This window comes from Leptonychotes weddellii, chromosome 7, assembly GCF_054177405.1.
Source record: "Leptonychotes weddellii isolate Sample4059 chromosome 7, ASM5417740v2, whole genome shotgun sequence".
Classification (NCBI taxonomy): Eukaryota; Metazoa; Chordata; class Mammalia; order Carnivora; family Phocidae; genus Leptonychotes; species Leptonychotes weddellii.
This window is the reverse complement of record NC_138375.1, coordinates 91,883,948-91,905,766: the sequence shown is the minus strand read 5'-3', so window position 1 is coordinate 91,905,766 and position 21,819 is coordinate 91,883,948. Positions and strand designations below refer to the sequence as shown.

General features: G+C 43.8%; 1 protein-coding gene across 1 annotated transcript; it reads left to right on the top strand.

The window, feature by feature from the left end:
• Nucleotides 1-8,329: 8,329 nt before the first annotated feature.
• On the top strand, nt 8,330-9,250 carry TMEM174 (transmembrane protein 174). The gene is made up of 2 exons (XM_006736835.2): nt 8,330-8,955; nt 9,145-9,250. The coding sequence occupies exons 1-2, from the start codon at nt 8,330-8,332 to the stop codon at nt 9,248-9,250; spliced, it is 732 nt and encodes a 243-aa protein (XP_006736898.2).
• Nucleotides 9,251-21,819: the final 12,569 nt, after the last annotated feature.

Here is a 21,819-nt window from a genome sequence, read left to right as displayed (position 1 = left end):
TTTTTTTTTCAGTCACAATACATCTTAGAGATTATCCCCTACTTGTCCCTACAGACCAGATACCCCATCGTTACCACCGTAACTTATTTATCCAGTCCAGGCTGATGGACATTTAGGGATTTGTGTGTGTGTGTTACTACCGACAGTGATTCATTGTCTGCTCTGTGAAGACACTCTTTTGTGTAAAGTATATATGTAGGTTACATTCTTAGAAGAAAATATTTGCATCTTCTTCAATTGTACGTGCATTTTAAATTTTAACAGATATTACCAAATTGCTCTCCTCCAAAAAAAAAAGTTGTACCAAGTCATGTTCTCACCAGTCAATTTAAAGATTTCATTTATTTATTTGAGAGAGAGAGAGAGAGAGCATGAGCAGGGGAAGGGGCAGAGGAAGAGGGAGAGAGAGAGAGTCTCAAGCAGACTCCACAAGCGGGGAGCCCGACTCAGGGCTCAATCTCACGACCCTGAGATCATGACCTGATCTGAAATCAAGACTCGGACGCTTAACCAATGGAGCCACCCAGGTGCCCCCTCACCAGTCAATTTAAAGGTGTCTGTTTTCTGACACTCTTGCCACAACAGTGCCTCACCAAATTTAAAAAATTTTTTACCCTGGACTCTTATTCAGATTGTGGATTTTATTATTCTGGCAAAAAATGAGTTTAATCCTTGATCTCTATTTGCTATCTTGATATATCATGTTTCAGAACTTCCCAGCTGTAATTGCCCCAAGCAGTCATTTTTGTAAGAATGTTAAAAATAAATTACATGGATTTGGGAAGGATGGTATGAGCCGTTAGGCAAAAAGAGAGTTAAAGACTATTAAAGTTTAATGTGATTTCATTTCCATAAAATGTGTAAGCTTGTTGTAAGGGGGAAAAAAATCTGGAAGTATATATACACAAAGTGTTAAGAAGAAGCAAGGTCCATCGTAATTATAAACCACAATCAAAACAGCAAATAAAACACAGCCTGGAATTGCCTGCAAGGTCAGTGTCACGACTGCTTTGGAAGGAGGTAGCTCTGTTTCCTAGATGTGGCTGGGAAAAGTTTAGGTTGAAAGAGTCAGCCGTATGGAAAAGAGTGCTCTTATCAAAAGATACATATAGGGTCATGGATCTGGGTTGATTTCCCAAATAACGAATCTGCTAAATGACCTATTCAGCAACCTTAGTTGTTTCTTGGAAGTATTTAGTTTTAGTTGACTAGTTTTCATTTGTCATTATAACTGCATCTTAAGGAAAGTCATTTTGTCTCTGATTCATTTAGTCTCATGTCTGCTGCAAGTGGAGACAGAGGGAGGGGCAGAGCGCGGGGAGCTCAAGGGGGACAGCTTCAGTTTATAATGCTGTCTGTGAGGACGTGCCCAGGTGATCACATAACAACGGACACAGAAGTCTGCAATAAGATGGGGTCCTGAAGTGTCTCCAGCAGCCACTGGGTTCATTGAGAACCATCCCAAAGAATGTGCCTCTGCATTTTCTTAAACAGAAGTCAATTTTGTTGAAAGAGGAAATAGCATATTGAATGTACATACTTCCAACAAATTTAAAATGAGTGATCAATAACTTTGAAAACTTACCAGCCAAATTTTCTGAACTCAGAGTTGAATTATTATTAGTAGTTTGTTTTTTTTTTTTAACTAATAGCCCGAATTTGCCTGCCCCTATCCCAGATAAAGGTGTGGCCAGCAAGGCGCCCGTCACGGTGGGGTGTGACAGTCACAGCATCATCCCTCTCTGCATCACCATCACCACTCATCACCACTCCTGCTATTGCCACCAACCTCCAAGTTTCCCTTTGTCACTTCCCCCCACCACCTGCCACTACCTCGCTTGCCCCTCACCCTCCAAAGTTGAGTCAGATCCGCTGCGGGGCACTTGGGGAAGCACATATCGGAAGGCAAGATGAGGGCGTTCTCATTCCGCATTCACATTCCCATGTCTGGGAGCACAGGGACATCTACTTCTGACCCTGACTTCTTCTTTTTTTAAAATTTTATTTATTTTGAGAGAGAGAGAGAGAATGAGAAAGAGAGACAGCACAAGCAGGGGGAGGGCAGAGGAAGAGGGAAAAGCAGGCTCTCCGCTGAGCAGGGAGCCCAATAACTGACTCAATCCCAGGACCCTGGGATCACAACCTGAGCCGAAGGCAGACTCTTGACCTACTGAGCCACCGAGGCGTCCCTGCCCCTGACTTCTTAAGAAATTCTGCAAACTCAGTTAGAAGGTTAGGCCTGTGGTTTGAAGGTCCTGCCACCTTTGATTCTACAATGAATGGAAACCCCAGTGGAGTAAGAGACCTCTTGCACAAGCAGTGAGGGCCACCACAAAGCATAGAGCAATGGTACAGGAGCTCATAAGATGCGGTTGCTCCCTCCTCCAGGCCCGGTATTTCTGTGTAGGGAATGCTGACTGCACTCCTCCCCACTGTCTGGTCTTAACAGGATTTTTTATATATGCTGAAATTTACTTTCTCTTAGGTAGCCAAAGGATAATACTGAGAAACACTATGGACCAGAGAGTTTTTTCATGAAGCATAACCTGAAATATGTTTTGAGTTGAATGTACTTGAAATCATTTTCTCTAAGACAGTCACAGCATTGTCATTTTCAGTTCAACATATTTCTTGATTGTGGTGGTTCCCAAACTTCAACAGGCATGGGATTGATCTGAAGGGCTGGCTCTCACAGAGCTGATTCTCTAGGTTTAGGGAGTGGCCAAAAATTTGCATTTCTATCAACTTGTGAGATGCTGCCAGTTCTGCTAATCTGGAGATCATGTTTGGAAAACCACTGCTCTATGAATTACTATTATTTTTATTCATTGAAGAAATACCCTATGGTACAAAGGGTCAAACTTTGTATAAGATGAATGAATCAATTGTTCACCTTAAAGACAAAGGGCTCACAACGTTGGCTTAGTCAACAAATACTTTTCAAGTTTCAATGCTAAATATTCTTGAACAACAAGTGGAGGGGGAAATTAGATGTTTTTCTTGTACATGATGTCACTGCAACAAAAATTAAATTTAAAAATTGAAGGAAGAGACTTGCTTGATCACAGAGACTATAAGCTATTTGAGACCGTTCATTTAAACTGATAAAAATTTTGAAGACAGTAGAGAAAGAATTGGTTCTTATAACTTGATGTAGAAGAAAACCATCAGGGGCACCTGGGTGGCTCAGTCGTTAATAAGCATCTGCCTTCGGCTCAGGTCATGCTCCCAGGGTCCTGGGATCGAGCCCCGCAGCGGGCTCCCTGCTCGGCGAAGCCTGCTTCTCCCCCTCCCACTCCCCCTGCTTGTGTTCCTCTCTCGCTGTCTCTCTCTCTGTCAAATAAATAAATAAAAACTCTTTTAAAAAAAAAAGGAAAAGAAAACCGTCATTTGCCAGAATGATCACTGCATACCAGGTGCCGGGGGCTACGATGATTTGTTCCAGCTAAGATCTACATCTGGAACACCAGCTACAACTGGAGTCACCACTGGATTAAACCTGTACATAATCATTTTTCAAGTTTTATCTGACTTCTTTATAGGCCAAATAGGTGAGTTCAACAGGGATGTGATAGGTGTCATCACCCCGACTCTTTCACCCCTGTGTCTTTGATGGTGACATTCATTTCTGCCATTCCCCCAGGAAAAGTGGAATTACTTTTGTATGTCTATCATAATAAGGAAGGACTTCTACTTGGCTCTTCCTATCAGAGTAGCCCTCACTCCATAGGTTAGAGAGCCAATTGGGGATTTGCCAGTTGCCAAATATTGTACATTCAAGAACTAGTGAAATAAACACACGGTGAACTCATAGACCTACTGACCCCTTTGTCATTTAAACAAGACAAAACTCCATGTATCACCCAACCATCAAAAGCTCCCCTCCACTTTGACTTTTGGACCACAGTGGCATTTTGGGTCCCTAGAAATGAGTATCAGTTCAGAGTCCATGTATATCAATTCCCAAGAAGTAAGGTCAAATGGCTGTAGGTCCTTGAAGGAATAGTTGGAGGACGATTTAAAGAATATCATTGAGACAGTGTTGCAGAGTTCTTTCTCAAGGGGAGGGATCCCAGTTTCCTCTTCAGTCATGGAGTTCCAGGTCCCTGAGCAGCTTAAGTATGAAAACTTGCTAAGAAAACTTGACTCTCTGTGATGATAACACAGGTCAGGATTTTGGACCCCAGATCTGGATTTTTTTTCCTGTTCTACAAATCCAGTAACATTCTTGTAGGATGCTCATGCATTTTGTTCCTAGAGATGCTATGATCAGTTTGCCATAAACACAGATTATTGTGGGTCAAAATATTCTGGTAATCCTTCATCCCTATTGCCCATTAGTGCTTTCACTTGGCCTCTACTAGTCTGAAATTTGCACATCATCCCCATTAAAATCAGGGAGCCTACCTCACTGGCAAAATCTCTTAACATCATACCTGGCCTATAGAAGACAGCCATCAGAAAGCTTTTCAAGGGCGCTGGTGCTCTCCGTGCTGGGGTATTTGTCAATGCCTTAGTGAAGGGATCAAGCGGTGGGAAATTGGTGTGCAAATCAGTCATGAAAAATTCACTCCAACATCTCTATCTCCCAATGTCTTTGAATTCCTCTACGTTATACCACAGAAACTCTGGTATCTCAGTCTCATTGAATATAGGCCACCGGAAAGCCCAACTTTCAGTCAACCAATCATGTACACCTTTAAAGCCACTCTCAGCTGTACAAATTAACATATTGAATCCAAAATATCTGGGAAGTGCACCTCCATGGAGTTGGGACCCAGCTTTCTGAATAGAAAATGCCACTCAACTGGTGCTGACATCGGAGGCTCTTGGGCCAAGAAGCTCTGGGGAGACTCCATAAAACCCAAAAGGATGGATTCAGAGAACATCCAGGGTTGTGAGCACATGGAGCTTTGGGGAGAGTGGTGTGCTCTGAGAGAGCATGGAAACTCCCTGCCCTTTCCCCAGACCATCTGCCTGTCACTGAGTTACATACATCATTTTCTAATAAACTGGTGATCTAGTAGACACAACCAAAACCCAAAAGCCTCTGGGGAGGAGCCACTGTCTGACTGGTGCTGGTAATTTTTAAAAATTAACATACATTATGTTAGTTTCAAGTGAACAGCATAATGATTTAATATTTATAGATATTGTGAAATAGTCGTAATAATTCTACTTACCATCCATCACCATTCACAGTTACAGAATTTTTTTTTCTTGTGATGAGAACTTTTAAGATTTACTCTCTTGGCAACTTTCAAATATAAAATACGATGCTGGTATTTCTGAAGGGGCCAGTGAGGCTGGTCTCGGTGTGTTGGGGGGAACCCCCCGGAAACTGGAACTGTTACCGCCAGGATGATGAAATCTCCTGTAGTGACAATGACAATAAGGGCAAGCAAAATAGGACACAGTAATTTCTTTCTCCTTGCTCTTCCCTTGCAGTCTCCCTCCAGTGCCCCCGGTACCAGAGCCTAACATGGAGCCACCTGGCAAAGGAAAAATATACATAGAGTCTCAGCTAAAGCAGAGTATCTAAGGATGGTTTGGAGCTTAATTATCAGCATAATTTTCTTTTCTTTTTTCATACTAAAATAATTTTATTGTTTTAAAGGTCTCTTCCCATGCTGAAATACATTAATGGTTGAAATAATATGCAATCTACTAAATTTTAAATGTAATACACGACATAACTCTAGAAGTTATCTACAAGTGGAAATAATGTATGTATATATATATATGAATTATATTAAACACATCATTAGTTAAATAAATAAGATCTAAACAAAGAAGAGAGAAATCAAAATGATTTTAGAGGGAAAAGCAGAGTCCGATGTTCTTTTGTGGTTGTGGGTGTTCAAGGCCCAGCTGCCGTGAGGCTGCCATGGGCAAACCTGCAGGTGACCCCAGGCCCTGGAGGTCAGCATAGTTTTCGTGATTGACTATAACCTGGTTGTTGAAAAGATGAAATGATACCATGTATAGTAAATACCTAGAATCATGCCTGGTCCATCATAAGTGTTCAATAATCCTTCACATTTGGGGGCATGGCTTAGTTGGTTGAGCTTAGTTGGGTGGCTTAGTTAGCTGAGCTTCTGACTTGTGATTTCAGCTCAGGTGGAGATCTCATGGGTCCTGGGATCAATCCTCAAGTCAGGCTCCGTGCTCAGCTGGAAGTCTGCCTGGGACTCTCTCCTTTTGCCCCTCCCCCTACTGGTGTGCATTCTCTCTCTTTCTCTCTCCCAAATAAATAAATAAATCTAAAAAAAAAATCCTTAACACTTTTTTTCTGATATCAGTTGAGATAAGTACATAGGGTTTTTTCTCTCTCCTTCATTCTGTTGATGTGATTACATTGGGATTACATTGATTGATTTTTGAATGTTGAACCATCCTTGCATTCCAAGAATAAATCCCACTTGGTCATAGCATATAATCCTTTTAATATCCTGTTGAATTTGGTTTGTTAGGCTTTTAAAAATTGTTATTTACCATATAGACAGAGTTTGAGCTTTTGGAGTGAGAAGCTAAATCAAGGTGACCTTGGAAATTTAGAGAATTTCCTGAACTGTCTGCTCTAAAAGTCATTCCAGTTCTGCTCTCATGGGATATTTTCGTTAACGTGATCTCTCTGCTCTGCTCCTTGAGTGTTCCCAGTCATTCTCTTAACTGCAAGTGGATGTAGCTTAAGAAAAATGAGAAACATTTACTGAGTGATTGAAAAGAAGAATTTTGAGAGCCTAGCTTTTTCTAAATGCCAGGGACTGTTTCAGCTGTTAACTCAGGGATGAAGAGCATGAAAAGAATGTCAGGCTAGCCGAGCAGAATTCTGATGATTAAAGAGAAAAGCTGGCTTCCCTGGATCTTTGATTCAGCTCAGTGGGGAAAAGGGCAGACCACTCCAACTGCACCACCACTCCATCCTGGCTGCTCAGGGACACACCTGAGAAGATACCTGAGGGGGTCACCTGCTTGCTTTCCCATCTGGAAATGAAGTTGGAGACTACAGGCCTTATCTTGTAGCAGGGAGAGGCATTTTTGGTGGGGAACAAAGTTTCCTGGTCTCCTAGGAGCACTTGGGTTTAACTTGGAGTAGGGTTTACAAAGATTCCTGATGAGAAAAGCCACTTGGGGCTCTTAGACTTCCTTGGAAATTTTATTTTTGCTGGTCTGAGTAAGGAACTCAGATCTTGCCTTTTAAAAAAGCGGACTTGGTGATTTTTATCATCAGGAAAGTTTGGGAAGCCCTGCCTAGGGCAAGAGGGCAACTGTTTTCCTGGACTTTCTGCTCAATATTGGCAAAGGGAGCTAATATAATATTTAACCACTGAAGAAAGCCATCTGTTTGGATAAGACTTGTGCAGGAAAGGAAAAAAGGGCTATACTTACTATTCTGCAGAGGAAGAAATTCATGGGGCTGCTTTGCAATTCCATAGTTATGAATGACAGATAATGTCACTGAAGACAAGCTTTCTTCTCTAAATTAGCTTGGGTTTGGTTGCAAAACACAGCAGCCTTGAAAATGTAGCTGTTGACTTCACCTTGGAGACCAGGGGCTCTGCTGCCACCATGGAGGGAGGGTCCGAAGCAGGTGTCCCCTAGACGCCAGGTCATACCTGATGCTTATTCAACCTTTGCCAATGATGTGGTGCGTTTCCTTGGCTGTCCTTCCTCACCCACAGCTGGAGCTATTCCCCACATGCTGAAAGCAAAAGGCACACGGGCTGGCCAGAAGACAGCGCCTCAGAGCTCAGTGAGAGGTGTGGGAGGTTAAGTGTCATCCCAGCTCAAGCTCCTGGTGTGGGAAGGACAAACACATAGTCAAGAAATGGGTGTCTGCTTACTTCCCATGAGCTGACTCAGCAGGAAAAGTGGGTGAGGTGTCTGAACATGTAATGGGTACATCAAGGGCCCCCGTTCCACCAGAGGCCCCAGACGTGGCTCCGCCATCTCTCCAGTCCTGGTTTTGGTAGAATGTAAACGGCTTTGGAGCAATGCCTTTAGCATCTAGGAAAGCACCTCCTAGCACATGAGGACAGGCTCAAATACTTTTGAATGAGTGAAAGAATGTGAATGAGAGAGAGCTTGTCACTGAATTGTAAAAGAGAAACCTCCAATTGTTGACAGCGACTAGAAAACTTCAAGCTTCATTTCTCAGACCTTTATTCTTCTAAACAAAGTTCAGGCCTCTGCATGTTATACTCTGTTAACCACAGAGGCCCAAAGTTCTTCCATAACTAACCGGAGCCTATGATTATTCCGCTGGGCTCTTAGGAGCCCTCACACTCCCTTCCCCTCCAGGAAGCAGGGTGATCACAGGCGGACGATGGAGCAAGGCAGCAGCCACTTGGAGGACTCCCCTCTCAACGTGTTTTCCGTCACTCCTTACACACCCAGCACTGCTGACATCCAGGTGTCCGATGATGACAAGGCAGGGGCCACCTTGCTCTTCTCAGGCATCTTCCTGGGACTGGTGGGGATCACGTTCACCGTCATGGGCTGGATCAAATACCAAGGTGTTTCCCACTTTGAATGGACCCAGCTCCTTGGGCCCATCCTGCTGTCAGTGGGGGTGACATTCATCCTGATTGCTGTGTGCAAGTTCAAAATGCTCTCCTGCCAGGTGTGCAAGGAAAGTGAGGAAAGGGTCCTGGATTCGGAGCAGACGGCAGGAGGACAATCATTTGTTTTCACTGGTATCAACCAACCCATCACCTTCCACGGGGCCACTGTGGTGCAATATATCCCTCCTCCTTACGGTGCTCAAGAGCCCTTTGGGATGAACACCACCTACCTGCAGCCAGTGGTGAACCCCTGTGGTCTCATACCACCTGGAGGGGTGGTGAGCACCACGCCAAGCCCTCCGCAGTACTATACCATCTATCCTCCAGAGAACGCTGCATTTGTTGGTGACCAAGACTACCCTTCCTTTGTGGCCGGTGGAAATGACAGGTATGTTGTGTGGCAGGGGGATGCTCCCCTTCCAGCTGTCACAGTCGCGGCCCATGGCTTTGTCTGGTGTGTAAGGAAGGTGTTGGGAGAAGGCAAGCGTCCGTGTGGCCTGTTGCCAAGATGGCGGCGCTGGTTCCGAGAGAGGCGGCGTGGACTCTACCGGGTCTGTGTTTTCTGCTCCCATTTCAGATCCAGCCCTGATGCTGACCAGCTAGAAGAGACACAGCTGGGAGACGAGGACTCCGCCTGCTTCTCTCCTCCCCCCTATGAGGAAATATACTCCCTCCCTCACTAGACTATGACGCCGAGGGAACAGCATTCAAGTCATTGTTGCTGACAAATGAGGTGTTCAGTGCTGTGACCTTCAGAGGTTAGACAGCAGAGCAGCCCAGGCAGCCTGACAGATACCATTCGAAGGGGCACGGTGGGGGTGGGGCGGGAGGGGAAATGGGAAGGAAAATAGCTCAGGTGGGTAAAAATTAGGCAGGGGTGGGAAATTTCCTTCTGGTACAGCTGGACATCCCCTGCATATGGCTCATGGGCAGGAATTTCACTTGGTCCACAACCCACCCCTTTCCTACTGGAAGGCACTGGTGTCTCAATTTTAACTCCAGCAGCCAAGGGGGAAATCACCGCTGCTGTGGCCCTGGGAGTTTCCATGGCCGTGAGAAGGGGGGTGGGCAGGGAGCAGGGAAGAGAAAATAGGCTCCTCTGGAGATTTCCTAGTACCTGTTCTCCACCCCCTGGAGGGGTTTGCAGATTCCCAAACAACATGTTTGCCATCTGGTGTCCCTTGAGGACTCTGGGTATCTTAAAGGCTGCAAAACATTTTTTTGGTGGAATAAAATAAAATAATGTCTCCTGTTAAAAAAAAAAAAAAAGTAGCTGGCTATAAAATAAACTAATAACCGTACAAAATAAATATGATAGGGCAATGATGTCAATAAATCCTTAAGTTATCACTGGGTCATAGTGACTCTCGGCAAGGCCAAAGCTTGGTTTGCCCACCCAGATTGGGATCTGTGTTGGACAGGAGCTACCCGGGCCCAGTGACCAACAGAACATGGGGACTTCTGTAAGCACCTATCTATGAGTCCTGAATTAGACAAAATAGAGCCTCATGTCAATACCTGGAAAATCATGAATCATGGAAATGATCTTTATGGTCAAGACAAGCTCACCTTCTTTATAAAAGAAGTTGGTGCCCTTAATCTTCCGGAATCTGAACTGTATAATAAACAACCACGACAGATCAAAGACTTAAGAAGAGACAGTTACAACTGTCGGGTTTTAAAAGAAAATATTTTCCTTATTTTCCTGCCACTCGAGATAAGGGACACTCATCCCAGAGGAAGACAGGATTTGGCAATTCCTTAAAATTTTGGTACCATGTGTATATAGGAAGTGATTTTAATTAATTTTTATCAAAAGCATCTAGTTTTCCAAGGATATGATTAAAATATGCTTGGTAGATTATTGTGATTTGTGTTTTATCTTAGGAACAGAACATTTTCATAGGAGAATTCATTTTGATGTGTGCTGATAGAAGGGGATGGAAAAATAGGCTTCCGTTTACAGAAGCAATAGTCATCAAATGTTGGATTCCTAGCTGAGGGCCATCAGTTCTGGGGAGGAAGTGTGGTGACAGGGACATAGCCGTGCGCATCACCAGCAGCATACCCACTGGTAAGGACGCCCTGCATGCCTGCCTGCCTGACCCCTTCCCCTGCTCATCCTCACTCACCCCACAGCTTCAGATTCCTGGATTTGGGTTACAATGAGCATCGAGGGAAGCTCAAACTGGAAAAGAATGTTAGGAAAGGGTGTCCACGTGTGGCAGCAGATTTCTCCCGGGGATGCCAGGAGTCCCACATGCAGGGAAGTGGCCTTGGGGAGTCTTTAGCTCCAGGCAGCAGAATGATTCAGCACCAACTGTCCCTGTTCTCAGAGGGAAAAAGGGCCAACACAGAGATAATTGATGCCTCCCAAACTGCATCAGATCTTCAGGAGCTCAAGGTGGGTGGCTGGCCTACAACAGTTGGGAGTCAAGGAGGTGGGATGGGAATGTGTTCATTCATTCAACATTTATTGAGTATCTCCTCTGTGGCCGGACATGGGCCATCAAGTGGGGATATAACAGTGAAACACTCAACAAACGCCCTCACAGAGCTTCTAGTCGGGGTGTGTGTGTATGTGTGTGTGTGTGTGTGTGTGAGAGAGAGAGAGACAGACAGACAGACAGACAGACAGACAGATCTGACCACTCTCTGACATCCATGAGGGGTCCTGTAGCTTCAAGAGGGATTTGGACTGGTCAGGAGGGTCATGGGGGCTTGCTTGAGGAAGTGAAGTGAAGGCCCTTGACTTGCATAACCCCAGGGAGCACTGTTCCTACTGGGTCACCATGCGACTGGTGTCTCTTGACCTCTGAGGACTGTGCTGGGAGCTGAAGGAACAGTAGCTGATACCCAGTCAAAGAGAAGGAGGGAGATGGCTGGCAACCCCTCCGAGCATCAGGGAGTGCCTTGCAGGCTGTGTAAACTGTACCGCCCTGCTGCCACCGTGCTCAAACAGAGCCCCCTTCTGCTACCTGAGAATCCCATCCCCTTGCTCTCTGGCTTCTAGACACCATGCTCTCCATCTTTATTTGGGGGTGGCAGGCACCAGCATGATGGGAAGCCCACTGCATGGCTTTTTGATTCCAACACCAGGTCTTTTCTTGGTCTCTCTGACCAGCAAGGACATATTCCTGGCCGAGTTTCCAGTTTGTCAACCAGAAATCTGCCTTTTATCATTCTTTCTCACGGTATCTTATCAGGGATGAATGGAGGACTGATCTGGAGAGAGTGAATTAGAGTCTGTCTGTCCTGGTCAGGCTATGCTATCCACCCTGAGATTATCAGTGGGGGAAGCGGCCCCGGCTTCAGACACGTGCTAAAAGGTTCAGTTCCCTGGGCCAGAACCTGAGGGGCCAGGTCAGCCTTGTCAAACTTTTAGTCTGTGTCTGGAGAACAACTGGAAAGCCACTGAACGGCCTTAATGAGGAGGGAGCTATGATCTGATTGTGAACAGTTACTGGTTCAGGCAAGATCTAGAGTCACATAGGGGGTAATAAGGACCTCGCAGGCAAAGCTCAGACCTAAGTGACCACAGCACCAGCTCCTCCACCCCCAGCCTTCAGTGGGGCATTGTGTGTGGGCATGTACTGGCCATCTATATAGAATTCAAATGAAAGCTAAAAGGTCTTGTTAATTAACCAAAGGAGACAGGCTTCTTAAGAATGTAATGTTGTCTGGAAAGATCTCCCAGGAGCCGACTGGGGACGGGCCTTTTGGCTGGAGAGATGGATGACAGCTGACCATCTTGACAGGGCAGGACAGGGATTATCCAGGCCTGTGACCCGCCACCAAGGGGAAGACATTTTCACAAAGCTCTTAGGACGTCTTCTTTCTGCCGTTGGGCCAACAGAGGGACGGATCTCCTGTGCAGTGTGGGTCTGCGTTCACTCCCTCCTGCAGAACTCTGGGAGGTGTCTTGCTGAGGTGGCACTCCCTGGAGACCGAGGTCCTTCTCCCTTTGCTCCACTGCGCCAGGCACGAGTCTAAGCTTCAATTGCACTCAGTGGCCCTCGACAGCAAAGTCAGCCCTTTCAATGCTCTCCCCACTTATTTGGCAGAGGGTGGGGGTACAGCATAAAAATAAAGCCTCTTGTTTGTGAAGAGCTGGCTGTGGGTGTCTGTTTTCAGCTTCTGACCTCTGGGGCGCCTCATTGGCCTTGCTGACTGTTGGATCCCTGGAGCAGGGCCGGCTGAAGCCCCATGCCCCCTCCCCAGGATGGCTGGTGTTGCACCCCCAAACAGAAGCTCCTCATAGGAACCGAGAAGTAGACTTCTTACCAACAAAGAGAGCTTCCTGCCTGGTTCTCAGTAGTGTCCCTACCTGTCAAGGTCACCAGGGCACTGTCTGCAGACCGCAACTCACACCACTCAGCCTCATACAGACCCCTCCACACAACCAGCACCCAGCTCCTGTTGAACAACAAATGTGAAATAAAGAAATTATCTATCAAATAGATAATTCAGAACCACTCTAGTGCAACTTAGCTGTTCTGGTGTTTTCTACATTATGCAAAATTTCAAACAAATACAAGAGTAGAGAGAACAGTATATCAAACTTTGTGTGGCCCTCACCAACCTCAACTCACGACCAATCCTGTTTCATTTACACCCCCACCCACAATCCCCCAACTGGATTTTTATTTTTTTTTTCCAGGGTTTTTCATCTTTTTACTGTTTTAAAGATTTCTTTTTTCTTTTTTTAAATGGAGGTGTAATTGATATACAACATTTTGTTAGTTTCAGGTGTACCATATAATGATTTGATATTTGTATCACCCAACTGGACTTTTAAAAAGCAAATCATGTCATCCTAAAATATTTCATTGTGTATCTTTAAAAGGTAAAGACTCAAAAAAAATCACACCATTAGTATGTCTAAAAACTTTATACTTACTTAATGTCATCAAATAGTCCGTGTTCAACTTTCCCCAGTTTTCTCTATTTTATTGTTACCTCTTCATTTTGCTTGAATCAGGATCCAAATGATATTAGCTTTTTGCTAAATGCATCCTAAATTTCTAGTTATATTATACTATATTCTGGGAGGCAGAGAGTTGGCAAATTATTCACGGTAGCAGATTCATGTTTATTAAATTTCACTTTCCAAGCAAAAATGTTTTTCAAGATTTTTCACTTTGTATCTCCTTCTCTGTCAGTTCCCTGGAATTAGAAACTTATTTTTTCTGATTTTAGCACATTACTAGAGATTTTCCTAAACACAGGCCTAGAAGAAATATATACATGAAAACAAAAGGAGATCTTTAAGTGAATGTTTAGTTGAGAAATATCTGCTGCAGAATAGTTTCAAGAGTATCTGAAAACTCTGACGACCTTTAGCATTTTTGACTTGGTAGGAAAAAAAGGTTCTTTCCTCTAGAAATCATAAAAACTCCTTTGAGCATTTCAGAAGTAGGAACCAGAGTCTCCTCTAAGAATTAATAGGCAGGGGCGCCTGGGTGGCTCAGTTGGTTAAGCCTCCAACTCTTGATTTCAGCTCAGCTCATGAGCGCAGGGTCCTGGGATGGAGCCCCACGTTGGGCTCCACTCTCAGCGGGGAGTCTGCTTGAGATTCTCTCTCTCTCTCCCTCTGCCGCTCCTCTGGCTCGCCCTCTCTCTCTCTCTAAAACAAATAAATTTTAAAATAAATAAGTAAGTAAATGATGCGCTAAGCCTCTTGCTGAACGTTAAAATATTACCTGGTACAATTTAATTCACAGAGGTTATTGATTATGGACCTCTCACCAATGAGATTCTCCTCAAATTAAAAATGAATATATTTTCTGGACATGCCTACAACTCTTCCTTTGAAGGTGGTTAAGTATAAGTGTGTGTGTGCGTGTGTGTTCACCTATCCCTCTTATAGAATGTGATTTATGGATTTCTTGCCATTTACTACCTGTAAATCATCAAGAGTCTTATGTCCCAAGCAGTCAGCAGTTGGTTATAAAATCAACAGAGAGCTGTACTAAATAAACCTTTCCTGGATTGCTCTTAAGAATTGATGACAAATCAGAAAGTGAAGACAACTCCATGGGAATGATTCTCACCTGCCTCTGGGATACCACAAAGGTCTCAGATATGGGAATTTTATTTGTCTTGAGCTTTTAAGAAGATTAATAACCAGATGAACTGGGAAGGAAATCAGTTTTCTGGGTTCCAGAAGTTTTCTCCTGAAACAAAGAATTTGTCCTCTGGCACAAAACTTACACTTGTGTAAATCATAGACACAACTATGTGTGCTGGAGTCTGCTGATACACAAGGGGCTGAAAACGAAGCTTATGTAAGAAGTCCGCGATCTTCCTGTTGGAATCCTCACATTTATTAGCTTAAAGAAATAAACTTTAAAAAGGAATGTGTGTGTGGTGTGTGTACACTTTTTTAGTATTTATGTTTTGATGACTACGTAAGAACTGGTAATAGTCATTTCTGACGCAGAGGATGGGAGGCTCATTTTTCACTTTAGTCTATGCTAATTAATGAATTTTTTTTTACCAAGTCCATTTACTATGTGTTCATAAAATTATTTTTAGAATAGAGGAAGAAGAGAAGGAAATGATCTCTCTCCACGTACTTTTACTGTTAGCATCATCTTCTTGAGTCCTGAGGTAAATAATGTTCATTGTCACTGCTGCTTATCTATCCCACGGATAAACACACAGGACACATCGCTGCACATACGGTGTGTATATAGACATGTGGACGCAAGTACCTTGGAATATGAACAACACTTTTACATGGACACACACACATAAGGGCTCGGGGGAGAGAACAGAGTGTTCTCTGTCCATCGCTCATCCTGAGTGTGAAAGATTTTTCACACATCCCTGCTGTTGGCTGAAGTCCTCTGCGGGCTACTGGTCAGTGTTAGGTAAACACGGACCAGTGTCAACGGAGCAGCACAGAGAGTCGTGAGGCCGATTCCACAGGTTCTTCCTTTGATCATTTTCTCAACCCAGCCTCCCCCTTCACACCTTGAAAAACTGCTCACCATGGCAGCCGTTCATTTACCTCTGTACCTTCGGAGGTGAAATGGAGAGGAACCTAAGTTACCTGATTCCTCAGCAGAAGCTGCTGGGGGCTAACCATTTCCTCCTCCTTCCTTCTGGATGGGTGTGCAAGGACATCAGGGCCTGTAGCAGCCACCCCGGTGCTTTCCCTCCTGGGCCCCCCAGGCCCTCCTGCTATCCAGCCTCCTTCTGGGCCTCTGGGCCTGGCCTGATCCCACTTCAGCCAGGAAGGACGCCCTGATCCCTCAACTGTCTGCACAGGAGCCACAAAAACATGTTTGGAATTTCTCAGAAGGCAAACAGACTATGAAGGGAAAACAAAAAGCTCTGTCTACAAAGCTCCAAAGAGAACAGGTTTAGACTAGAGTGTGTCTGCGTCTCATTCGGCCCCTCGAGGCCACAGGGACTCACCCTTAGGGGTCACCTTTCTGGTCCCTGTGCTCGGCTGGCCCCTGACTGACCCCCCAGCTTACTCTGTGGTTCTCGAAGGCCTGTGGCAGGAGGCACCATGGCTACTTAGACTTGCGTATTTGGCAGACATCTCAAACCTCAACAAAGTGAGTTTGTCACTTCAAGAGAAGTGATGGACGGTGTGTGTGGCCCACAATAACATTCAACCTTTCAAGTGAAAATGAGAATTTCTGAAAAACTTTTGTCATCATGAGCTTGACAACTTCCCCAAAAGTGGACTTTGGTTTTGAGATCGAAGTGGTATTTAAAAATGTGATTTGAAAAAATATTATATAATGAGATGTGTCAACATTTGAAAAGGTCTGTATAACTCAGTGAAAATTTTCCACATGAGCACTAGATGATATTACAAAATCATGTGCATGTACAACATGTGTTCGACATGCTAGATGGACCAGTGGGTTTTCATGTAATAGAGTACACAATATTCATTGATATGATTTCCGATTCCACTTCGCAACTAGCCTTTAAGAAACTGCTATGTGAGTTTTGGTGTAGTATCAAAGAATAATATCTACGATTATCTGAAAAGCTTTTTTTTTTTAATTAATTAATTAATTAATTTATTTGAGAGAGAGAGAATGAGAGACAGAGAACATGAGAGGGAGGAGGGTCAGAGGGAGAAGCAGACTCCCTGCCGAGCAGGGAGCCCGATGTGGGACTCGATCCCGGGACTCCAGGACCATGACCTGAGCCGAAGGCAGTCGCTCAACCAACTGAGCCACCCAGGCGCCCCTATCTGAAGAGCTTTAAAAATACTTCTATATTTTCCAACTTACACATCTGTGTGAAACCAGATTCTCTTCATATAATTCAACCAAAACAACACATTGCAACAGATTCAATGAAGAAGCAGATATGAGACTATGGCTGTCTTCTGTTAAGTTAGATATTTTTTAAAAATTTGTAAAATTGGAAAGAAATACCACTCTTCTCACCTTTTTTTTCCACATTGGAAAAAAATATGTTATTTAACACATAAAGGATCTATAATTGTAATTTTTATTTATTTTTTACTTTCTCTATTTTTCTGAAGTTTGTTTGTTTGTTTAAGTAATCTCTACACCCAACCCGGGGCTCGAACTCACGATTCTAAGATGAAGCAAGAGTTGCATGCTCTTCCAACTGAGCCAGCCAGGTGCCCCTGTAATTTCTATTTTATTTTATTTTATTTTTAAAAATTTTTTACCTATTTGAGAGAGAGAGCATGAGCAAGAGAGAGAGAGAAGGAGCAGGGGGAGGGGGAGAGGGAGAAGCAGACTCCCTGCTGGGATCATGACCTGAGCCGAAGGCAGACGCTAAACTGACTGAGCCACCCAGGTGCCCCTGTAATTTTTATTTTTATGTTTTAATTTTTTTGAAGGTCCTGGAGCTATTTTAATTTTTTTTCAGCTTTATTGAGGTATAACTGACAAGTAAAATTATAAGATTTTAAACTAAACAATTTGATATAATGTAATTTTTAAATGATTAAACAAATAAATATTTAATCTTTTTTTGGTTTTAATTTCTAATATGGTAAGTACTAATAGATATCACATCAACAAAAATTCTTTGGGTTCCTCAATATATTTCAAGGGTATAAATGATTTCCAAAGTGTTGAGAACAGCTGGCCTATATGATTAGGGGCAGAGAAGAAGGAGTGGCAATGAGCCTACCTAAAACACTACATTTTCCAGCCTCCTTTGCAGCTAAGTTTGAGCATGTAATGAAGTTCTGGCCAACTGGATGTAAGCAGAAGTTTGGGGGTGGGGCTTCCAGAAAGGCTCCCTGGAAAACAGATGGCTGGGGGAATTCCTTTTTCTACTTTCTGCTTCTCCTCATTCTGAAAGACTACAACTTGGATGTTGTCACAGAACACCCGGCAGCCAGCTCAGAGTGCGAGGTGACCCTGAGGACAGAAGCTACTTGTTACAAAGATGGAGCAAAAAGACAGAAGAGGTTGAGTCCTCAATGACTATGATGCTGCCTGATTGTCTACTCTAGACTTCTTTTAAATGAAAGAGAAGAAAAGTTTTAAATCTTGTTTAAGCCACCATTATTTTGATTTTTCTGTTACATGTAGGGAAAGCTAAGTGTCTCCTTTAAGTGTGACAGTGTGTTAAGAGTAGCCACAAAGGGCCCATCTTTATGTGGATTATATAACTATTTCTTATGTATTTTTAAGATTGGGTTTCACTCCCATGCCAACCATTGTATCAAGATATGATATTGAGAAAACATTACTCAGGGTTAGCATTACAGGCACTAAGAAATTCGTTCAGCTCTTTAATCAGCAAACATTCAGGAGGCTCATGCTCTTGGCAGGCAGAGAGCCGGGCGCTGGGTATACACACCCTCAGAGCCCTTGGGGTCCATGGAGGGAGCCGCCTCGCCCCAGGAACTAGTACAGCCCTTGAGGCTCTGCTGTGGGCCCCAAGGTAAGATAACGGACTATTCTCAGTAAAGCGAGAGAAGTGGACAGCTTGTCCCTTAACTGGTATTTCTGGGGCAGGACTTAAAATTCTCTTGAGCAAATTTCACTGTCACCCACACTCACTGAACCAGAATGGCCCAAATAAACAAAGAGGCTTCCCTCTCCCCTCTCCCCTTTCCTTAAGGTGGATGGGTTGACAAATCTCATTTCCATGACTAGCCACGTCAGCTACTCAGCGCTCTCTCTCATGCTACACTATCCATATAGTAACTGGCCTGATTTGAACGTACAGTTGCAGAAGGCCAACAAAACTTGTCCATCTTCTAAGCAAAGGTAAACTAAAATCTTCTAAGCAAAGGTAACTTTCTGTGGAAACTTAGAGCAGTCTCCTCCCTCCTGTTATACAAAGTCTATTACCATCTCCTGGGAGCATCATAGGTGAGGACTGGGTGAAGGAGAGACGTATAAAAGCCTTACTCTTCCCTTTGCAATAGAACAGCAGTAACAAAAAACAACTCTGTTTCCCAGAATGCCTTGGCAACTTGGTGAAGCCACAGGACCAAATTCCAGATTCCAAATGCAGATTCCAGAAGGGGTAGCATCTCCAGAGTAACCAGGTTTCTCCCAGGCTCCTCGGGTTTGGGGTGCACTCAGGCCAGACCTGACCACTGCACAGCCGGCTGGGGATTAGACATGATGACACTGTTGATCAAAAACTACAAGTCTGCAGAGTTGTGATTAGTAAGGCATGCTCCCCTGACAGGGAAAGCAGGGTCAAGTACAAGCGTAGGTGGGATGCCACTTATTAGCTTGGTGACTTTAAGCAAGTTGCTTAACCTTGCTGAGCACAAGAAATGTACGGCTTCTCAAATCATGCTGTTCACGCTAGCAGGTGGACAAACACAGGCCAAAATGTGCTAACATCATCAGAGAAATGATTTTTCTATTAATTTTGCCCTACCATTATCCATCACTTGGAATTAGATTTGTTTTCATATCATTAAAAACCCCAAATAACATTAACTCAAACAGGAGAAATTTATTTCTCTCTTCCATATAAAAAGCCCAGACAGAGGTAGGACAGGGCTGCTGATCCCTATCATTGGTGGCCCAGATGTCTATCTTTCCGCCATTTTTATTGTCACCTTGTTTTCTTCTTCAAAGTCATCTCATGGTGCAAGGTGACTGCAGAAGCTTGGCATTATGTCCCCATTCTAGAAGGTTGAAGGAAGGAGAAAAAGAAAAGAAAAAAGGACACACCTCACACCTCATTCAATTCTCTTAAAGAAAGACTTCCTGGAAGCTCCATGTTATACTTCTACTTCCACCTCACCAACCAGAGTTTGGTCCCATGGCTTCACCAAGCTGTCAAGGCATTCTGGGAAACAGAGTTGTTTTTTGTTACTGCTGTTCTATTGCAAAGGGAAAAGAGTAGAATGGATGCTGGGTAGCAACTAGCAGCTTCTTCCATACTTGGTCCTCTCTCTCTTTCACTCAGTCTAGATTCAACTATCTGCTCAAGAATGTGGAACTTTTCAGAAAATGTTTGTTTTGAATCCTTCTGCTGAACCAAAAACATTAACTTTGAAATGCCAAGTCTAAATACACATGCCAGATGCAAGGTTTCAGGCAAAGAAGCTTGCCTTGTAATTTTAGGACGATAGATGCACTCATCTGCAGGAAGCATCAATGAGTTACAGAGCATCTAACTTATAAAACAGGCAAGCTTTTGACTGACTGCACCACAACACCAAGAACTTGCTGTGTCACATATTTGTCTCATTTCTCTGGGTTTTTGTGGGATTTTCGGTGTCCTCCATCTTCACATTTGAAGGACATTAGTTGTTAGGGAAACAGTGACATTAAATTCACATGGCAGGAGTTAATGATACTGACATATTCAAAACAAAGTGCGTTCATTCCAGAAGCTGGGATTTAATAACTTGAATTGTTCAGAGTTTAACTGGTTCTCTGAGTTTGGGGTGGGGAGAGAGGGGGGAGAGTATAGGAAGCCAGACCCCTTTGGGAGCTGCCATAACTTCTTTGGGGCATTAGAGCTATATTTAGTGCAATTAAGTTGCTAATTCAGTAAAACCTACTACAGTTCCCTTGTGGCCTAAGAGAGTAAGATGCAGCTGCTAACAGGGGCTGATTTATAACCTAGGCACCAGGGGAAATATGCCAGATTCTTCTGAAGGCCTAAATCACTCAGCCAAGAGATCAAAACAGCATGCTTACGCTGGGCAGAGCACCAGAGTTATGCAGGCTCCAAAACCAGCCTTGACAAACTCCCCATTTTCAGCAGGATTAGACCCCTGCCTCTCCCTCATTCTTCAGAAGGATGCAGAAAGTTTAAGAGAGCCTTCAAAGGCTCAGAGGTCAGTCCCCACACCCTCTTCAACCTCAGTCCTAACCCAAGGGAAACTGTGACTCAAAAGACAGAGAAATATGTATTTAGTCTGTGATCTCTCCTACTAGCAAGTTCAGGTCATTGAAGATGATATATGTGTATGGGCAGGGCCAATTTGAAGGGCTAAGACATTGTACACCACACATCCCCCAGTGGACACCATCCACAGCATAGTCTAATTCAGTGGTTCTCAAACATGCCTGCTTATTAGAGCCTCCTGAACAGCTTGAAAAATCCCAATGCCCAGACTGAATCTCAGACCAATTAAATCAGACTCTTATCTAAAGGAGGAACCAAGATGTCAATAATGTTTAAAGTCTCCCAAGTGACTCCAATGTGCAACCAAGTTTAAGAACCAATGGTCTGACTCACATGGACTTTGATGTGAATGGTGTCCCCTGCAGCTATACTGGGGGTAACCTGCACAGACTTATGTCACAGCCCTGGGTGGCAGAGGACAGTAGAGAGATGAGTATGCCTTCCTGGGGAAAAAAAAAAAAAAAACTGAAAAGGAAATCTAGAAATTGGACCTCAAACCAGCAATCTGTGCCTAGGGTAAAAAATGAAGACATTGTATAATTTGGGGTTCCTGGATGGCTTACATGATCCTCAATTTTACTTCTAATCTTCCCCAGATCCTGAGCTTCCTTTCTTGGGTATTTTCTAAGACTCGTATTTTATGTAATTAAAACAGCAACTCCCACTCAATATCACGTCAGAGTTCACAAAGCACTTTTTCGATACCCATCACTCTTACCAGGTCATGTAACTCAACCAGACTTGGCCCCAGACTGTGGGGACTGAGCCCCCTTCCCTTTCAGTCCCAGAGACCATTAGAAGCAGAGGACTGTTTTTCCATGAGCTTCTACACAGAGCTTTTTCATTTATTTGTCTGCTGGGAATTTTTTTTTCTTTTCATTTTCTTCTTTGAGTTTTCAGT

Bases quoted from the DNA above. Each gene is read 5' to 3' on its own strand.
- TMEM174 (XM_006736835.2), top strand. From the start codon at position 8,330: ATGGAGCAAGGCAGCAGCCACTTGGAGGACTCCCCTCTCAACGTGTTT. The intron at 8,956-9,144 runs GTATGTTGTGTG...CTCCCATTTCAG, and splicing joins GTGGCCGGTGGAAATGACAG to ATCCAGCCCTGATGCTGACC.